At 34.6% G+C, this 22183-nt stretch overlaps 1 protein-coding gene across 3 annotated transcripts in view; it reads right to left on the minus strand.

The window, feature by feature from the left end:
* Positions 1-5891: 5891 nt before the first annotated feature.
* Positions 5892-22183, minus strand: part of RBM26 (RNA binding motif protein 26) — a 57990-nt gene continuing 41698 nt past the window's right edge. For all 3 annotated transcript variants that reach the window (XM_026860096.1, XM_026860106.1, XM_026860087.1), the window contains 5 exons: positions 20498-20602; positions 17795-18004; positions 14691-14777; positions 11271-11384; positions 5892-6681 (listed from right to left, as the gene is read on the minus strand). In XM_026860096.1, coding sequence (XP_026715897.1) covers positions 6592-6681; positions 11271-11384; positions 14691-14777; positions 17795-18004; positions 20498-20602 — 606 coding nt within the window. In that variant the 3' untranslated portion in view covers positions 5892-6591. The remainder of the gene's footprint in view (positions 6682-11270; positions 11385-14690; positions 14778-17794; positions 18005-20497; positions 20603-22183) is intronic.

The raw sequence follows: 22183 nt of genomic DNA on the forward strand, positions 1-22183 counted from the left end.
CCTTACATAATTTCTAATTGACAATTATTTTGTAATTCAGGTCAGGCAGTAAGTCTGCTGACCAGCACTCTGCACATTAACCATCTCTCAGCTTCTTCCACCATAAAGGCTGCTGTTATTGCTCTTTAATCGTGCATTTTCCAGTAACAGAATACTCCCATCTAAATACACTATGTACAGGATGTTGCTTATTGGAACAAAGAATTCCAAACTCTAGAATCAGAAAATTCTTTTTCAGAATCCAAAAGGTAGTTTTGCACAACAGCTGATGAAATTTTACCACACAAGCAAACCCCAACAGAAGTAGCATGTAAGACCTCCAGTGTTCAGATCCCTGAATACTGGAAACAAATATTCACCCACTATTGACTTAGTATTTTAAAAGTAGATTTGCACTTGGGCAAGACAGTTAACAGTGTACTGGAAGTACCAGGATGAAAAAGTATTCCATATTGCAGTTGTAAAATTGTTTCATGTAGTTACACTGCACTAGTTGGTGGAGCTACAGTAGTAATTCTTTGATGTATTTAACATGAGTCTACATAAAGCAAAGGTAACTGGCTACAGTGGTGAAATTTCTTCACGCCATGTCAGGCTGGCAATTTCTTTTGTAGTCAATATAAAAATGTAATATCGTCTGCCATTTCTGCCCCCCATACTGTCTAGCAATAGGTTTTAGCTTTCCATTCACTGCATATCCCCTATTCTAGAGCATAAACACATGCTTAAAAGATCGATTTTTATGAAAAGCTTTGACAAACAGGACATAGCCACCCAAAGTCTTCTATAACTTCAGCTGTAATCTATCAAAAACTAAGTCAACTCCCAGAGCAGAAAAGGAGACAGATATATGCCTGTTGCAACTCAAAAATGTTCTTCTGTTTTATTCAGATTTAAACACCTGGAGTCATGTTTTATCATTGGTACCTAAATCCAAAGAGGGATACTTTGTTTCAGTTCACACAAATAGAATTTCTGCTGACATGGTAGAGATGTATACAAGTTTCTGCAAGAAATGCAAATATTAGTATGAGAACTGAAACAGGAAAAATATCACAGAAGTGTTGAAATGAGAGCAAATTACTTTTAGTTATTGTGTTTCACTTATGTAGTCATAGTGCCCTCTAGCAGTCGAAATAGAAAATACAGGGCTTTATCTCGAGGAAAAAAAGAAATCTACAAAATCAGAACTGCCTTTTCTAAGCAGAGAAAGGACAGTTTGCAAATGGGAGGAAAAACATGTCTTCATGTTAAAAACAAGGTACTTTAATGGAAAGGGCACTTCTCTCAGCTTTTATGCAGCAGAATCCTGTACAGATGGGAAGCGCTGTAAAACAAAAGTTCTTGTACCCTAAAGGCACTTCTGTGTTTCTGCAGATCTCACATACACCGTATATGCATTAGCAACATGCACACAATGTTGGCACAAGGATATAGACTTTTACATGCATGGATCAACAAACACTTTTGTGAAGTCTTTGTTTTCTCTACAAGGAGGAAACATTTTTGGCTCAAACATCTTTATTGCACAAAATTTGGTGCAAGATGAAGAAGAAATTATGACCTTTAAAACCTAAGAAACTTTTCTCATTTCCCTGGAGATCATATTGTTGTATAGAGACAAGAGTTAGTGTGCCTTAGAGCTGAGAAATTTTCTGTCTAGCTGCAGATTATTAGGAAAACATTTTGGAGAAGTTACTGTTTCTTTTTTTCCTTTGCATTTAAAAGAACACTAAGCCTAAGAAGTGCAAGTCATTCTTCAGCACCTGGTCAGCTGTACTGCTTTGAGGCCTGTAAATAATATTTCCAATTTCAAATAAACTCCATAGCTTGTTAGGAGGAACTGTAATTACCAGTTTGCTTTTTTTATTTTCCTTCCTTTTTAAAGAAAAGTGTACGCTAGATGATATAAAAAGATCTTTTTAAAGAAAATATTTACCCATCAAATTACTATCCAAAATTCTTATGCAAAACTGCAACACTGAAGAGTAAAATAGTGTAAGAGAGTAAAAAGACAATTTTAACCTCTCTGCATCCAAAAGGTCAACATTAAAAGAAATTATGTCTACGGCAGATGTTTCTCACAAAAATGAATTTTTAAGAGTACATGCCTCAAAATTTTTTTCTTCCAGTTGCTGACAGGGAAATACTAGAATACAGGTCATCAACTAGCACAGATAGATTTGCTGAATGTGGTATTCCAGTCTTTGCCAGAGAAAGGTGAGAAACTGAATTAGTCTGTCGTACTAACAAAGCAGGAAGGATCTCGGACTTCAAGAATTCAATCTGTAACATGAAAATTATTACAAAATACCACAGGGTCAGATGAGGTGATTTTCAAAGACATCAACTGGTCTCAGGATTACAATCTTACTGTAAGAAGAAAAAAAAAATTAATCTTCACTCTCATGGACAAAGTATCAACATTCAGATAAGCTTTAGCATTAAAACATATTGAAGAGTTTTACAAATAATTACCCACTAGGGAAAGAAAAAAAAAAAAAAGTTTCTTGTGCAGTTTATGTTCTTGAAATCCCTCCCATTAGCGTTCCAATTAGATCTAGAGAAATCAAATAAAAGACTGAAATCACACAAGTCTATTAATGTTGCAAGTATTTTTGAGTCTACGGATTTAAAACATGGTTCAGAATAAAACACACACAGACATATTAAACTAAAAAAAATGAAAATTATTTCATAAAACTACAGTACTTCAGCAACGGTGTGCATGCACACTAACATGTTTATAAACATGAGTCCACAAAAACCAAGAGTTCATTTTCACCATGAATCAGTTCACAGCTATATTGGCTCAACTGAAAAAGATATTTTAAATCTTATTGGGAACTTCTACTTTGTCTGACTTAACAGGTTCATTTGAAAGTAATGAAGTGCTATAATATCAATACAGTAAGAAAAAGCTCCACTCAGAATAGGATGAAGAACAATCTAAATTGTTCAGATTTTCACACTTTTTTTTTTTTCCACAGCCTCTTCAAATTTCTGCTATTTGTTCCAGTTGTTCTAACCTTAATTTGTTAACTGTAACTTAATTTGCTCATTATAATACAAGGTAAGTGATGGAAGATTAAATCTATATCTTCTTTAGTTGCAGTATTAAACCAGTGTTGGATTACAGGAAATAAGGTGCTTCCTTGAAGGTCTATGCCCCCTTATGTTATTTTGTGTATTGGTACAACAGTAGTGTACGACTGGTGGAAGAAAAAAAAAAAACTCCCCTGCCATTCTCCATCTATTTTTGGCGAGACCTACTAGTTCAGAGATTAGTTTAAAAAAATACAGGGAACATCCAAAATTACTTCACTGAGTCAAAACTAGATTCTTGTGTGTCTTTTTGTGCTCTTTTATGTTCACAAGACAACTGAAAAAGTATCCATTCCACGTAGAACATCCTCTAATAAATGTACAGTTATTAAAGTTATCCAAGGGCTGACAAGAATAAGCTTACTCAGTTTGGGGACCTCTTTCAAGTAGATGGTCAACAAGAAGATCAAACGTATTAAATTGGGTACAGTCATGCTATGCTGTTCTCAGATACCCAAGTTACCTAGATAGCAATGTTTGACTCCTATTCTAGTTAAGGAATAGTAACTGTCTTCAGACTGTGGTTTAGAATAGAAACCTATTTTAAGTGCCTGAAGCTATACAAATACTTTTCTATGGGTGCTTTTTCCCTTTAAGAAATATACCTGTATAGACTTAGTTGTAACAAGTCCCGTACCTTTATAATTCACTAACAAATAACTTTTATTTCTTCTATAGGTTTTCTGATTTGAAATAAGTGGGATTTAAGAGAAGAAAAAATACAAATAGCACTTTCCGTAAGTAATGCTTCAAAGAGGTATTCTTGTTACTTTACCGTTTTGTAGACAAACTGTAAACCAGCCTGAATTACTCCCATTAGGTGGGGGTTTTTTTGCATTCAACCAGATGTGGTTTACTAACAATATTGTCACTGAACTACATGCCTGATCACATCTTATCCAAGCCTTTAGCATCTAGATGGAAAAGAAAATACTTTTTAAATGTTTACCTTTATTTCCACAGATATTATGAAAAGCTGTCTGGGGAAAACTCAGGTAACCCCACTTTAGGTGTTTCAGACTAGGAAAAATCGATCTGCAGAACTGTTAAAAGAAACAATGATTTAGCTAATCAAACCGGAGACATACTTTGGAATGCATTCAGAAGGATAAACTAAGTGAAGGGAATGAAAGTCAGCGCATAGCTAGACAAGAAATACAAGGACAGAGCAGCCAAAAAGAAATCAAATCAAGAGCCATTTGATAATGATCCAATTATGTACAGAATCCATTTAGACTGCAACCAGGCCACCATTCTCTTACAATGAATGGCATACAATCACAGATTAGTTGTCATTAGCTCGTGTTGATTGACTGCAGTGAAAAGGCAGGTTTGAGCACCAGACAAATCACGCCACACAACCATCTTAAGGAAGCATGCACAATCCGTTCCTATACCTGTTCTGTACGACAACACATAAAAAACTTCTATCTGCCGGACTGTGAGTCTGGCACCTTTCAGACGTACTAAATTATTAAAACAGAAAACTAGAAAAGCTTGTATTTAATTCAGTAAATCAGAACAGCTCATTCAGAGCACTGGATATAAAGGTTCTTAAAATATTTTATTTTGACTAAAATTCAGTGTAAAAGGGAATCAATTTCCCAAATACAATTCCTTATGGCAAGATTTAGAACCTACTGTAACAAGCATGGCAGTCAATTGTGAAATTTCAATGTGAAACTAATACTCTACAAAAATTTCAAGTGCTTATTTTTGCAATAAGATATGCATACACAGAGGGGCATATGAAAAAAACCCAATAAACCCCCCTCAAATAGCTGAAAAGCACAGAACACAAATTCTACAGCCAGAGCTCTTCTCTCTAGGCTACTATAATTTCTACTTTCCTCCATTTCTATTTTGAAAATAAAAAAAAGGCAGAGACACAATTTATAGCAGTTCTCCCCAGCCTTCCCCTCAAAAACACAAAAACACAGACTGAAGTACTTGAAAGTACTATCCCCTGCATGTATTTGATAAATGATAGTGCTGCACTCACTAATGAGCTGATGGGGAGAGAAAAAAAAATAATGCAAACACACACAAAAGTTCCCTCCACAACTCTAATACTTAACAAATGGATTTTCTTTTGAAAACAGACCAGAAGAATGCCACTAAATCCACTAAATGGAAATAAAAACAAGTATTTCTGGTGATAGAGGTCCTTTACTGCAAAAGACTAGGCAGTTCCCCTTCATAAGAAGGGGGGAAACTTCAGACCTCACGTACAGAATGCCTCGTTAGAGCCAATGAAGTATTTCTGTGAAGTATACTAACATTTCATGTCTGTCCATTTTCAAATTATGAATATACACTATAGTGTGAACTTAGTATCTGCTGCGTGTTACTTCTGAAATGGAAAAATGTAATCACAGAAACACAGGAATAAAAAAGATGCATTAGTGTATGCAGTACAATTTTTTAGAATAATACCTACCAAATATTCCACAACTGCTATTTTTCTAAAATACATTTCAGTACTGCATGTATTTTTGTAGGAACAAATTTTCTTCTACAGTTCCACAGTGCAGGGATACAGAATAAATTCCTTATTGTTGGAATATTAGTCCATTCACTGTTTGACTTAAATCAGTATAAAATTCAGAAGACACGCAAAAGCTTTTATGCAACAGAGTATACCTGTGTGTTAATGTAAACAAATCATCATTATGTTGATATTTTTTTAATATTCAATAGTATTCTAGTATAAGTGATAGTGATTAGAGCTCCTTTTGTGAATATGGGGGTGGGGGTTGCCATCTGGAATGGTCTTTTTCCTTTTCTTTTTTTTTTCTTTTCTTTTTTTTTTTTTTCCATTATGAAGGACCATTGCCTTAGCTTTTTTGGTTATTGCTTTTTTTTTCTTTCTTTTTTTTTTTTTTTTAAGACCATTCCATTTCTTTATTTTTTAACATCTTAAAGTCATAAGGACTTATATGCAAAGCAGTCATACACTTTATCATTAAAACCCATAGGTAAAATACGTACACAAATCCAACAAAAGGCTAGTACATAGTAAAGCCTAAGCATACTACTATGCAATATTATGAATACATAACTTTAGAGACTTCGGTTTAGTACTGTTATCTATTCATTTCTGAAAACATTCACAAAGATTTTAAATGCAAATTTTCATTCCGTATCTGGAATAGAACAAAAATTATCTATGTTATAACAACTTTTGGTCATTCGTGTTTGACCAATTCGGTAAATTACAAAGAACCCAAAGAATTCTGTAACTTTCTGTAGAACTATGTAATAAAAACATTGCATATGTTCCTAGTATGATGTCTTTAGCAATCATTTACTGAAATGTAACTCAAACATCAATCTCTCAAAATGTATAACTGACCAGCTGCTTTTTAGTCTATATCCGAATTCAACTTCATCACAAAACCCCTTTTAATACAAAGATGAAGAAGTACATTAGGTAATACTAATGCAACACAGGTGCAGTTCTAGCATTGTCACTGATCAGCTGAATCATCTTCTCCATGAACGAGATTCATTATCCTCCTCCTCTTCATCATCATCTTGAAGCAGTGAGTCATCCACCAAAGATTCTTCCTGAAACTTCAAGAGAAAAATGTGATACTCTTATGTCAGAAAATGTTAAAAGATCAAAAAGCAAAATACAAATATCTGATATTTGTAATTTAATAAAAAACTTTTGTAGGTAAACATTAATGCTTTCAAAAAAGTATACTGTATGTATATGTATTATGTACATATATTAATAAATGGCAAATGACATTTTTCTTTTTAATGGACTTTAAAATGACGAGGACATATATATCTCATATTTAAATAGGTCTTCTGATTCTTTAGCAAATCATTCATGCCTAAGCTGCAATGTTCCCGTGGAACTTAAGATGCTATTCTGAAAACTAATGTTTTTGCACATTCTCAGTAACTATGCCTGTTTTCATCCAAGAGCTTAATGTGCCTGTGTCAGATCATCAAAAAGGTTGAATTGAGACATTTTGATTTTGACAGTTTAAACAAGCTTAAAACCAATATAAAGATTTAAAAGACTGGGGCAGGGAGACAGGTATTTACAGAAATTTAAACAAAATATATTAATGTATTTTCAATTCCTTTCAGTAACAACATCATAACTTGGTAAGACTCTGCAAAACCCTGAACATTTCAGGTTGACAGTTACAGACAGGCTTCAGAGAGGCAAAGTTAAAAAAATGAAAGTGAGTCTACATACAGACACAAGGATGTATATAAGAACTACGCTGTCTCAGAATTTTTTTTTATGATTGCACCTATCACAGCGATTTCTGTGATAGCTAAAGAAAGGACTGAAACACAAGGATGTCTTTCCCTAGCAAGATCTCCCAGCTACTAGGTAACAGTTATGGTCTTCTTTGCTTATTTTTCTTCTCCCAGGAACTATAGGTTTTTTTGTTACAAAATTTCCAAATTCAGGTGTGAAGGCTGATTTGTGAAGTCTCTGGAGAGATGTGAGGCTCTAGGCTGAAGAAAGCCTAGAGCTAAGCCTTCTCTCTTATCAGCAGGCTCTTTTACAAGAGGGAGAAACTACTATCTTTATTACTTTTGCCTACAGGAAGTGCATTTTAAAAAGCAGCTCTGTCAACACCTGACCCGTCTGTCAATGTTATGCCTGGGTACTCTAAGCCAGACTAAAACACTGAGGATTCCCAAAGACTTCGCCTCTTCCCCCGGTGTCTAGATGTCCAGCAGGCTAAAATACAATAGTGCTGTCAAAATGGAGTAGTCCTGGGCAGCACACAACACAGAACACTAAGGTGTGCAAGGCTGAGTGGCAGTAGTGATGATCAAAAAGCCTGGAACAATTTCCGTATCGGGAACAACTATAGGGACTTGGATTCTCTGGTTTGGGGAGAAAGTAACTGAGGGGAAGTATGACAGGAGTCCATATATCTTAAGTGTCTCAGAGAAAGTGGTCATCTTTTTGATCAATGAGCAGAAAAACATCAAAATTAAGTGTACAGGTGGCAGGTCCAATATAATGGTACTTTTTCTGGGTAGATGCAGTCAAACAGTAGCATTGCCTGTTGCAGGACATTATAGATGCTACTCAAAGAAACCAGAGAAATTCATAACATAAACACCTATCAAGAGCTTTCAACTACAAAGACACCACATCTCTGACTCAACAGGTCCCTGAACTGCAAACCACTGATGATTAAAAACATATCTCTACTTACACATTTTACACTCTTCCTAGGCATCTGTTGTTGACAGAGTCAAATCTTTTGTTAGGCATCCAGTTATAGAACATAAGGCATCTAGGAAGATTAGGTGCTTTCATAATTAAGTGGCTACGCACCAGGGATTTTCTAAAGCATCCAAGTCCAAAACATCTATCTCATGTTTTCATAAATGGACTAGGAGCCCTGTTCATTATTAAGAATGCCACTCTGCTGAATTATCTAGCTATCTATCTCCTTTGTTTTCTTTTTTTTTTTTTCCCCTCAATCAAAGCATTTAGTTTCACACAAGTTTTAAGCCTGCTATGACTTTTTAGCATAGTGTAACTTAGCTGAACTAAAATGGTAGTTTAGACATGGGAAAATAAAGGAAATAATTTTTATGTGTTTACAACAGATACCATAAAATGAAGTTAAATAAGTAGCATGATGAATTGCAGGCATGCAGAAACTCAAGACATTTTACATGTATAAAGAATGTATGACTGAAACTGTCTATACTGACTATAAGGACCCATCCCATCCCCAATCTAATCTTGCATAAGGACCAAACTTTAAACAATAAAACAATGTAAAATTTCTTTTATACAATTGGTTGAACTTCAGTACATGAACAAGAAGTTCTTGAACTCATCCATCCAGGACCTGGGGATCATAACATTATACTTCACATACTAACTTAACCAAATGCTAGGAGCAATACGAAGCTCACAGAAAGAAAGAATGTCAATTAAATGCAAAATTTCCAAAGGATTATTGAACAGAAGTCCCTTGTGTAAAGAAATCTGGTGAAGGTTAGGAGGACTAATTCAGTTGTACAAAATTCAAATAAAACCCAATCTCATTAAAGAAAGAAGAGAGGAGAGTTACATATATTGTCTTGTTCTGAAAATGGAAAGGGTCAGAACTAAGTACATCAATCACGTTAAAAAAACCCTGTAAATACTGGGCCAGGTAAGAATCCAGCAATACTACTAACAAAAATATAGGTAAACTAGTATTTTTTTATTTCACATTTGATACTGCAAAGATGTCAGCAAGCATACAAAAGCAATGAACACTAGGGGGTTTGATCCAAGATCAACTCCTATACATTTTCACAAGGATAATTAGCAAATGAATGACTGCAGAAACAGTCCAGAGACAAATGAAACCAGTTAAATTAAAGAACAAATTCAGATCTCAAAGTGTTAGAAAAATAAATGGTTGGGAAAAAAAATCCACAATAAACATGCCAGTAATGAAATTATTTCTTGAAATGTTACTTCCCCTTTTACTTAAATTTTGAAAATCTGGACAGATATAAATTTATGAATTACAGGAAACAGTCAATCCTAACAGTCAATTCCTAACAGACAATCTTTTCCCTGAGTTTTCTTTCCATACTTGATGACTCCTGTTAAGAACAACCATCACCTAAAGTAGATGTATCCCACTACCACAAATATTTCTCAGCTGACGATTTGTCATCATGCATACAGGCCTGAGGTCTTTCCCTTCTGTCCTTTCCCTTTGCCAGGGCAGCCAGCGCTTCTCACTTGTTACTATATTCATTCCCTTTACCCCACTACCTCTATTCTAGAGGTTCCCTCCTACACTCAGTGTCTTCAGGTGGGGTTAAAAATTAATTTCTCTGTAGTTCTCCTACCAGTGAATCTGTACTTTCCTTCCTTTACACTGCTGAAGCATTTGCATATCCCTGCATGCCCTTCCTTCATTATGCCAAATGGAGACCTCTCAGTGAAGTAGTTACTCAGTGAGAACTCTCAATAAGGTAGACTCCTTGCAGAAAAAAAAACCCCACTGCTGTTGATTTTCACAGACAATATATCCCTGAAGAAGTGACAAATTATACAAGATACTCTGAAGATTCCCCAATGTAGCCTCTCATTCACTCACAGCTCATTACTATCTGAGAATGCAGATAGTTTGCATCTGAGGTTTGCATCTACAAGGGAAGTAGTATTTATTAAGTCGGAATTCACAAATGCCTAATACGAATACACAGTAGCGGAGGTAGTCTACTTTACCTGTCTTCAGCTGATGTGCTAAAAAGGAATTAGCATTTCTGGAGACAGAAAGCAAACAAACTGGCTTTCTTCAGGAAAAAAACAGGAAGTGAATACTATAAAATGTAAAACACCTAACTGAATTTGATTAGTGAACCTGATTCTATGGTAGGTCTGCAAAAATGTCATAGTAAAATGATACAGACAAGATACTATCACCAAGTAAGTCAAAGTGTTCTACTTCAGCTATTCTACAGCAATTAAGGATAATTAACAATTATGTTAATTAACAGTAAATTAATTAGAAAAAAGATTGCTTGACTTCTTCCCCAAGTGGCATTTATTTTTCAGAATTTGCAAACATCTGTATTTTGAGTGTAATGAGTTAAATGCATCAAGAAATGCGGTGCCACTATTCCTACATTAACCAATTCAGGTTATCTAGACAAGGCTTTAGTATCTTTCACATACCATGATGAAGACCAACACTCAATAGGATTACTTCAGATGTCTGAATGAAGTTAGTAAATGCTCTAAATTATTCCTTCACCTGTATCCTCCAAGCCAAATCTCTCTATAAAGGAAAATTAGATTCTGCAATTTGATTCTCTAAGAAATTAATGCCTAAAGTAGATGGTACAAAACCATGTTTCAGACAAAATCCTCAACCTCTCTCACACAAGTTCAAACCTACTCCTTCCATTTTGTAGATATATCCTCTAGATTTTTTTTTGCTGTGTAAGAAATGAAACATGTCTGCAAGAAAAAGTAAAGTATCTGGCCTTTCAACAGCTTAGAGAACAAGAGATGTCTTTATAGATAAATCCACTTTCTGATATCAAAACATGAGTTAGATTTAAAAATACAAGTGTGAATCAACCTTTTCTTTCGAAAAATCTACATTATTTCATCTAAAAGAAAAATGAAAAAAAAGAAAAAGCAAGCTTACTTCTTCTTCATCAGGTTCAGCTTCTTCTGTTTCAACAGCTGACATGCTAGCAACAGGCTTGTTCCATGCCAACTTTAACTCTTGTCCTTTAAAACGAGATCCATGAATTGCAGCCTAAAACAAGTTTAAACATTTTAGTTATATATGTCTTTGTCAGGGGAAAAATTAACTTCAGTTATACTTAAATGCCAGAAATAAACCAAGAGTCTGCTTTTTCAAAAGAAAATCCAAGTTGCAATATGTTCATACTGAATTAATGTTAATAGGCTAAATCAAAGCAACTTCATGCACTGCACATGGATTTCACATATCCTTTCAGGAAAATGATCAAAATATATTCAGAAGAAAATAATTTGGAAAACCATAAATCATTTGGTGATGTGGATAATATATTGAACCAACACCTTCCTGGTTTTTCATATTATCTTGATGGGTTCTTCACCTTTCAAAGATGGACACAAAACTGGTAAAAGTATAGCTTACTGGAAGAAGGAAGACATCCAAGAAATAAAAATGATTTAATATTTTAAAAAAAACAAACCAAACAACTAAAAAAAGCCCCTTTGTGATTACAACTTAATCTACTGGAAAATGTTCCACTTCCTGTAAAGCCCTTGTAATTGAAATGTAAAAATTTTTAACTTATGGGATATTCATGCCTTTCTAAGTACCAGCTGCATTAAGTGGCTGCTTTGGAAATAGTATGTTCAAATTAAAGTAACATGAATGAGCATAAATCAGCGTTAGCAACATTCCGAAATAACCGTCATGGTCACAAAAGATTTATAGTACAATCTGAAAGCACAGCATAATGTGAAATGTAGAAACAATTACATGTTCAATGACATCTGAACATGAATTGTGTGATATTAAAGTCCCCAGGTATAAATTTTAAATCTGTACATATAAATTTATGATAAATTTAAAAGATTCTATGCTTATTAAAATGCAGCTCAGGAGCTTTTTGTCCATAGTCTCATCACAAAGTCACACACCTAGAATTTTTAAAAGTACTCATACGTGACATTTAGATCCAGAAACAACTTGTAATCTTTGGAAGAAATTACTACTACATAAAAATGCAACGTTTTACAACAGGGAATCCTCCCCTTCCTGCCAGGCTAGAATATATATGGTCACAAATACTAGGCCTATTTTCATTTAAGAAGGTAAAATACTAGCTGCATTTAGTTCACAATTGGCCTCAACAGGGGTTTTTAATGATTACCTTCAACAACTTCTCCAACTGCCAGTCTTAAAGTCTGCTTTAGTAGTAAACACAGAAATTCCAGTGGAAATACATTTAATATCTAAGAATATCTCAAGGAAAATACAGATTTTACTATATTTGATCAAACACAGTTTTCATCAAATTTTAATTTAAAAATGAGGTTGCAATTAGACACAAAGTATTTGAAAACTAAAAGCTTTAATGCTAACCAGAATGTGGATGTCTCAAACATCGATCATGAATTCTGACCCAGATAAAATAATCGAACTTTCTAGAGCATATTCTGAACTTCACCTTGAACACAGCTTGAAAACTCCACCTATTCTATTTGTGAGTGATTAAGGAAAAACATACTGCTTTTTAAATGCAGTGAAACGCATCATAAAAATATAAATATATAAAAGCAGTAAACATATAAAAGTAAAAATATATAAAAGCAATATATAACGTTGACTTTAACCTTTCCACCAAACATATCTCCCTTCTCCTCCTGCACATATCTCTCTTTGTTCTCTGAAATACCTTCCTTTTCAGATGCTTCCTATCTCTACACTTCTATGTTTCTTTACATAAATACTACCATTCCTGGCTTTATGGTACGGAAACTTAGCTAAGCCTAAGGTGATTTTCCATGCCAATTTTTAGGCAAAACAAGTTATAACAGTAAAACCTGTATTTTTCTGATAAATAAGTATGTGTAGTAAGACACTGTCAAGATTCTTGTTGTGAATCATACTCCACCTGGGAGAAGTAAAGACATTATTTGAACAGCTTTATTGTTGTTCTAGGTGACCCATTTTTCTTTTCAGGGAAGCAAAGTTCCTCTCAACACCAATGTCAAAGAATATGAAGTTGCAAAACAAAGTGTCCAATGTCAGGAAACACCAAAACTATAATGCCAACCTTAATTCAGGCCACTTGTGAGCACAGTAATTATGAGAGCTTTTATTTGCAAGCAGGTATTTCTTATTCTCCACAGAATTTTTGTTCACTCTTGAAATGTGTTGCTTCAATACAGTTGTCTGGTACTAGTTTTCCCCCATCAGTCATTGATTACACTTCCTTTTTTACAGAGTAATTACAATCTCTGTACTGTTAGTGCTCATCATCGCTGTATCTAAGAGTTTCAAAACCAAAACCTGTACTTTCATAAAAACATTCATGCCATTTCTGGCACATGCATCAAATAGTTTCTCAAAATATGTAATAATGATACGGTTAGTGATCAAAACTATTGTCCCCATTGGCTTAATCTGCATTGCAAATACCAGTATTTCTGTCAGTCAGGTCACTGGTATCTCAAGATATATAAGAAGAGTCTGATCAGGTGTGAAAAGGTTTAAGTAACTCCACAAGAGGAACTCTGTGCAAAAGTAGAAACTGCACGAAATATAAACATAAAATGAAATATTTCCATACAACCATACTGTAAATATTAATTCATTCTTTCTGGAGTCCCTACTATTTTCAGGATACTCCTTCTCAACAGTGATGCAAGGATTTTAAAGAAAACATCATCATTTGCAGAACAACTATGTTTGTTATTTTGCACAGGTTCACATACTGCCTACACCACGGACTGACTAAGGCAGGAGTCCCACTGAGCCAGATGTATGAAGTCCTTATCATCCATGTGTAAGGATCCTAAATCAACATACATCAACTCTGGATTTTAGACTTTAAAAGTTACTTATAGAATTCTATAATACTGTAATTCCCTAAATTTCTAAAAAAAATATGTTAAAAAAAAAATCCCATCACAACAAATCACATTGACACTATCACAGGTTTTCAGGCAAAGGTAAATCCAACTGATTACAAACAAAACATACAGGCTCACTGCAGGATGTCAGTGAGACTTCACAAAGACTGTAAAGGTACTAAGTCTTCAGGTGAAAAAAAACGGCAATTAAATAAACGAAGACACCCAGCTATCAGTTCCCAAGTGTTTCTCTTAATCTTTCTCATATATCCTGTACCTGAGTTGGCTATAAAATCCCCATTTCCTAAGTATTTCAGCAATATGCTGTTCTGGCAATTTGTTTAATCTAGATTTAAACTTTTGTGTCAGACTTCTTTTAAAAAGTTTTTAAAAAATCAGCAGTATTACATTTTTAAAATATAGAAGTATAAGGGAACTAGAAAGTAGTTGAATGTTGCAGAGTACTTTCATCAAAGATTATACTCACAGCTTCAGCTTCTGCTCTTGTTTTAAAGGTAATCACCGCATGGAGAGAGGAGTCATCTATTTGGCAATCTTCAATTTCACCATATTGCTTTTAATAAATAAAAAAAAAGTTTAGTGAAATAGTAGTCCACCTCTAAAAATGTTCTCCTAAATCAAATGCCCTCAAAAATACTTCAAAATTAGAACAGCATACTTTTCACAGCCGTAATACCTACCAGAGTACTTGTCTTTGCAAGGAACATAGTTACTTTTACTTGCATTTCTAAACCACAAAACAATCAGAAGGAGTGGTCTTGAGATGATTCCATTAGTCTATTACAAAACTCTTCCACAAAAAGATTTATTAGATGCAGGGACTGTAGAAAAAGTTTCAAAACTTAACTTGATTTCAGCATTTTAAGAACATGACCCATCTATTCCTGTAATGGTCTCTATGGTATTGCTACCTTTAATGATGTCATCACTGTAAGCTGCAATGTCCAAAATATCTGTACAGGTGGAGTGCACTGCTGATGTGCAGTTACGATATCATATGACAGAAACATAGATACAGCTCAGTGCATTTCCATGGAATTTGGAGCAAGTTTAAACCAGCAAATGCTGTTTTAATGAAATAAGCAAAATGAAATAATTAACATTTTTCTTAGTGTTATACTGCTAATACTGTGAATAAAGTTCTATTTGTTGATGTTACCAAGGGTTTTTTGGTTAATATATTTGCTTGTTAAAGACAGTAAGTATAATATTCCCTGCAGTAAAACCAGAGTATAAGAAAATGCTAAGTCGTGAGCAAATTTATGACTATAAACTGAGACCACACAATGCTTTGACTTTGGTAGACTGTCTTCATTTTTATATACTTTGCAGTAAAGAAGTACATAATAAAATGAAAAATATGAAAGGTGACCAGCAAAATTTACTTTAGCAGTATTCATAAGGCAGACTAAATCACAATATAATGCTGTGGAGTAAAACTAAGTTTTTTCTTATAGTCATCATTGAAACTGTACTCAGAAATGTCCTATGGTTGAAGCGGATTGCATCACTTGATCGTAAAGTTACATGTTCTTATTTTGACACCAAAAATTTGTAAAGTAATTGCTCAAATGTTCAGTCCATCATACATCTCTACACAAAGTACTTCCACTCTCCTTAAACAGACACACACATATATATAGATATGTATAAACGTTTGGTCTGTCATTCATATCTACAGAAAGTAACATTGTTCCTCTTATGGGTATGATAGATCCTTTTTTTTCCCCTACAGAGCTATGATGTACCATATTTAAGGGGAACAAAATATGTATACACATTTATGTATTATAATATATATTGTGTGTCCAGGTGGCCAAGAAGGCCAATGGCATCCTGGCTTGCATTAGAAATAGCATGGCCAGCAGGGACAGGGAAGGGATCTGAGCCCTGTCCTCGGCACTGGTGAGGCCGCCCCTCGATTCCTGTGTTCAGTTTTGGGCCCCTCACTACAAAAAGGACATTGAATGACTCGAGAGTGTCCAGAGAAGGGCAACGAAGCTGGTGCAGGGTCTGGAGCACAGGTCGTACGAGGAGCGGCTGAGGGAACTGGGGGTGTTTAGTCTGGAGAAGAGGAGGCTGAGGGGAGACCTCATCGCCCTCTACAGCTACCTGAAAGGAGGTTGCAGAGAGCTGGGGATGAGCCTCTTCCACCAAGTAATAAGTGATAGGACAAGAGATAATGGCCTCAAGTTGCACCAGGGAAGGTTTAGACTAGATATTAGGAAGCATTTCTTTACAGAACGGATTGTTAGGTGTTGGAATGGGCTGCCCAGGGAGGTGGTGGAGTCCCCATCCCTGGAGGTGTTTAAGAGTAGGGTTGACATAGCGCTTAGGGATATGGTGTAGTTGGGAACTGTCAATGTTAGGTTAAGGGTTGGACTGGATGATCTTCAAGGTCTTTTCCAACCTAGATGATTCTGTGATATATAGTGTTCCTGAAAACACTAAAAAAACCAGTATAATAGTGGCAGATTTTTTTTTGTTGAGGCTTTTTGCGTATTTGCTTTCTTTTTGTTGTTGTTTGGGGTTTTGGAGGGGGTTTTTTGGTTTGGTTTTGTTTGGGTTTTTTAAATTTTAAAAAGGAGAGACAGGTCCTTGGCTCATTCTTTTGTAAAGCTGCTTGCATGGACACCAGACAGAAAATATTAAGTACACTGACTGGAGTAGAATTTACTGGACGTACTGGCTGTTAAGACTTCTACCTTCAAAGAGGACTACTGCTATTAAATATTGGAAAAAAAAAAAACCACCTCAACAAAACCACAAACCAAAGGGGACATACACAGACACAACGATTCTCACAATTTATGCCACTAGATATTCTTAGCATTCATTCCACAGAATAAACAATTTTCCTTCTATTATAAACTTTTTTAATGTTGATTTTTCACTATATTATATTTGCAAATAAAAATTTGCTAAAGATTATGTATGTCAGTTTTTAATTTTTTAGACTAAAACCAGAAAAAAAAATGTAGAAAAAGCTCTGACTTTTTAAGTTTATAGATATGAACAGAGAGAAACCTTTGGCTGCCCTGCCAAGATATGCACATAATTGCACAATTCTCATCTTGATTCTTAATTTTATAAATTTAGTCAAAAGCTCTTAGTTTTCAGTGAAAATTTTCCTTAAGCACTTGTTAAGATATTTCAGTAACAATAAACAGATTTCAGGTATTGAAAGTCTGGCACAGAATCAGTGTTTGCTCTGACCATCCCCTCAGTTATTTTATCTTTCTATACCTAAAAAATCTATAACAATTCGATATATAACCTGAACAAATAAATAAATAAATACTGTAATTCATTATTTTATATTCCCAAGTTATTTTCTAAGAAAAAAACCCACAAGCCCTGCAAATACTATGCAGTTACAGTTATAACTAGTTGAACTGGTGGTGTAATTTCTCTTTGTTTCACCTTTTTCTGATGAATCCCCTTTTTCCCATGAACATGTGTATCACATTAAAGATTCACTGCTAAATAGTATTTCCAGATTAATTGAATCAAGAGAAAACAAGGCAAGAATGTCATTCAAAGAACGGAAAAAATAAAACTGCCACATACCGCAAAATGAGGAAGTAGATCTTCTCTATCGCTTTCTGTAAATGCAGAGATTTCTAATGCCCTAGGTCGATGATCCACAACTGCATGAACAGGAACTCCTCTGCCTCTACCCCGGCCTCGTATTCCTCTACCTCTGCTACGTGATGCACCCCGACCTCTTGCATGAACCCCTCTACCACGAACTGAAGAAAGAATCCCTCGTTTGGCAGCCTAAGATGTTTATACATAACATATTGATGTATTAAAATGCAGAATCTAAATATTTAGACAAAATTAACATGTTTCCTAAAAACACATCCCCAAACAAACCTCAGAGCGAGCAGCTTACAAGTCTCAGAAAAACAAAAGGTGAACATGTTAATAACATTTAAAAGCTAATACTGTTAATTACTAACAAATCAAAAATAGAATGGAAATAGGAAAAGAAAACCAGGTATTAAAAACAGATATCAAAAGAGCTCTTATCTGTGAGGTTAACTCCTCATAGTACTGAAGTTCCTTTCTCCTATGTTTGAAATTTCATTAATAAATTTGCTTGATGTTGCAACTAACTACTTAATTTGTCTCTTTCTCCTTGTCTCAGTTTGTCTCTGAAAGTCCAGCCAAGGCTGACCAGAATTAATGCAGCATAATAGCTTTTGTCCACAGAACTGTGAGGTATGAACAGAGGCTCTAATGAGCACCTCCAAGAATAAAGTATTTGCTAAAAATCTACATGCTCACTAATCTCCATTCCCAGAATACCTGCATATGCCTTCTAAAGAACTGGCATGCACTCTCCAAGAAAAGTCAAAAGGCCAATGACAGCATCTCTAACAGGCATTTAAAAAATAATCTGCAAAAGTTATCGTAAATTTCAAAATAGCACTTTCAATGATATAATTCCAATATTTTAACAAGAAAAAAAAATTTCAAACCCAAACAGATCTGATGTGGGAATCAAATGTTAAATGAAATCACCATAACAATGTTTTTAACATATCCTACAGTATTTACAACTCGAGCACTGATAGGAACTATTTTAATGCACAGCAGTGATATCATCCATGACAAGACCAATCTGTTATGGCTTTATTCATGAAATTATTCAGATAATTTTATAGTGGTATATAGTTTACTTTTTATATTTTCTAAAGAGAGTCCTGTGGATTTTGCTTTTTATGGTGCTTTTGATTTTTAAACATTTTTAAATGGTTAAATGAATAACCCAGAAAATTAAAGATTATTCTGACTCAACTATCAAGTTGTACACTGTTTGGGTTTTCTCAAAGTAAAATTGGGGCCACCTGGAACAGAACAGCAGCTTATGAGCCACAGAAGAAACACATGAATGTTGTGGGAGTTCAACTAACAAAGACAATGTGTGAATAAAAGTTTTTCTGAAGAATCTCTAAGAACACTGAACAATCAAACCAAGATCAAGGTGAAAAAAAAACCTATAACCCTCTTGTAAATTATACAAGGGATACATTTCATGGTGTTCCTTGAAACATACTGGTGTGTTTTATTAATAACCCTGTTTTTCTCGATCTACTCTGATCAGTACTTGCTAAAGGCTTCAGAATATTAATTTTACTAGAAAAACTTATTTTCCTGAAAGAGCTACAATTTTTTTTCCAACTCAAAATACAAACTCTAAGAGACGGAGTAGGATTAGCATGCTCAACTACAGTGTAACTTGATCTCGAACAAGCATCTACTTCTTTGCTGCTATTTTACATATCATTCAATTCACATTTTCTAAAATGTGCAATAAGCTTTCAGTTTGAAATATTATTCACCATCAGAATATATATTGTTAACATCAGCTTTTATGTCATGTCTATTCAATTGGCTTGGCTTATTAACAAACCTGCTTTCACAATTACCAAAGCTGCATAACCACTTGGTTTTAAAGTAAGACTTTAATGCAATTTAGCCATACGTATGTGCACTGTGTTCATATGCAGTTATACTTAAGACATGACCTAACTTCATTAAGATAAGAGGGATTTAAGTGACACAGCAGCCTGCTTAACAGTAAAAAGAGGTAAGATTATCATGCAATTAAGTATTACACAGTCATATAGGCAAGATAGTGCAATATAACACAGAGTAACACCCAGAACATTCAAAATTTCTCAAAATAAGACACAGATATGAAGAATTTTGCACAGCCTTCTGAATTTTTTATAAGCAAGTACTTAAAGAAAAAGTGTTTTTCTATACATTGAACACTTCCTGAAACAGTGTTTGCTTTCGCTAAGTCCTCCTCTTGAAATCAATGCTGTAGTTAAACCAAAAAGGCTGAAGTGCGAGAAGTGGTACATCTCATTAAGAAGATGCCAATGCTTGTGAATAAAAGGTCAAGCATTGTTTTTTAACTCTTCTGTATCAAACACAACACTATAAAACAATATAAAAGGCAACAATATAAAAACTCTCCATGTTCTCGAGAAAGTATTACTACCACAAATCTATAAGATACATCTTCTAAACAGTTACAGAATATTTAAATAGATGAGCAATCAAAATTGAAGACAAAACTATTTCTCTACCTTAGTGGAATTCAGAAACTGATTTTAAAAAATATTATTATTGTTAAATGCCGCAATCTATTGCCCCCTGGAAAAAAACAGTTTACTATACAATACACAAGCTAATAAACATTTATGCAAATATTTGCTTAAAAGTTAGTTGCTACAAAAGTAGAGACAAACATACTTCCAGCTGTAGCTCTGTATATTTTCGTCTTAATTCAGTAACTTCCTCCCCAGCTTGCATCTTCTTGTATAAATCCAGTTCAGTATCTAGTAACTCTTTCTGCATCTAAGGAATTGTTATGGTAAATTATTAGTTCCACAGTTCACATTCTCTACCAAGAAAACGATTTTGCGATAAAACCCAAGGATCTATTGCTGCATTCCTATCAGCAAACTATTTCAGAAATAAACAGCCATTTAAAGATTGGTCATCACTAGCCTCCAGGTAAGGTATAAGTCTGCCACCGTATCTCTATCTGGAAAACAGATTCCTAGAAACTCTAAGGAAGGAATTTGAAAACTAAAATCTGTAGTGGAATTTTAAACTTAACCAAGTTGTAGCTTATTAATTCAGATCACATGTGTAAATTTGGAGGTATACTGCTTACTCCACTAGGTTTCTACCTTCAAAAAGCAAATCAAGGACAAGCTTAGGAGTCTTCTTGGCAAGATAAAACTTCAATGTGTAGTAGTATGTTTCTGAGCTTGGTGAATACTTTTAAGACTACCACAAAAAGCCAAAGCAAATGGAATTTTTTCTAAACTAGAGATACACAAAATAGAAAATGAAAAATTATATGGTGGTGATGATGAGATAAAGAGAGATTCTACAAAAAAATGCAGTACAATTATGAATGAACACGAAACCTATAATCAGTATTGAGAAAAAGCATCTTAAATTTATCCCAATTTCATAATGTAAAAAAGCCCAAATGGTTTTTCTGGTCAGACCACAGTAGAAAAAACAAGATCTCTGATTAACAAAAATGTTGGTCTCTGATGCACCCAGAGTTGTCTTCCAGCAAACAGTACCTTAATAAAAAGATTAGAAAGTTTAAAAATATATATGAAACTGAAAGGTGTCTCTGAACCCAAATTTAGACATGTTCATTGCAACCACTGAGGTACAGGTGCTGGTACAGGTGCAGGAAAGGGCTTTATACAACCATTAAAGTTTTATGTGAAGTTCTGTTCCAAACAGAAAGCTGGCTTTTTTTTTTTTCCCCTTAAAATGGAAAAAGTAGCAGCCAAATGTTACAGTGACATCACAAATGAAGGATAAAATTATAGATGATTGTGAAAGTTTTACATTTACACCCGTTGATTCAAAACCACAGCATGTAACATATTCAAAGGCTGGTTGTCAAGAGATGAAGGTTTCTCAGTTGTGACAGCTGGAAACCAAGTATCACCACTGAATGTTAAAGAAGGGAGTTTTTTGTTTCTTTGTTTTTCCTGGAAGCTTTAAAAGAAAAAAAGCTGGATTATTCAACTGGCAACTTCAACCTGAACCCCTTTCAGTCCCATTTTCTGATTATCTACAACAACCACAGGAAAAATCTATTATCTCCTGTATAATGGTTTTCAAAGTTTACAAAATTGGAAACAGTGTTTCTCTCAAATCCCACTGTGTGTTGCAGCACATCAATAACATGGCAAAACAACCATTTCTGGAGTTTAATAATGACCAGCAGTTAGAACTCACAAAGCAGACAGTGACGCCGGGGTCAAAGACTTTTGAGGTTTATTTCTAGTGCTCTTAATGAAGACTTCTCTTTTATAGAGCTGTGCCAGGTCTCAAGAAGAAAATACCTTCTTCAAGACACACCGAGAGGCAGCAAAGGTTTCTACACTCGGGGGGGGCGGG

The sequence above is a fragment of the Athene cunicularia genome, assembly GCF_003259725.1.
Source record: "Athene cunicularia isolate RWA chromosome 1 unlocalized genomic scaffold, athCun1 chr1_part1, whole genome shotgun sequence".
NCBI classification, from domain to species: Eukaryota; Metazoa; Chordata; class Aves; order Strigiformes; family Strigidae; genus Athene; species Athene cunicularia.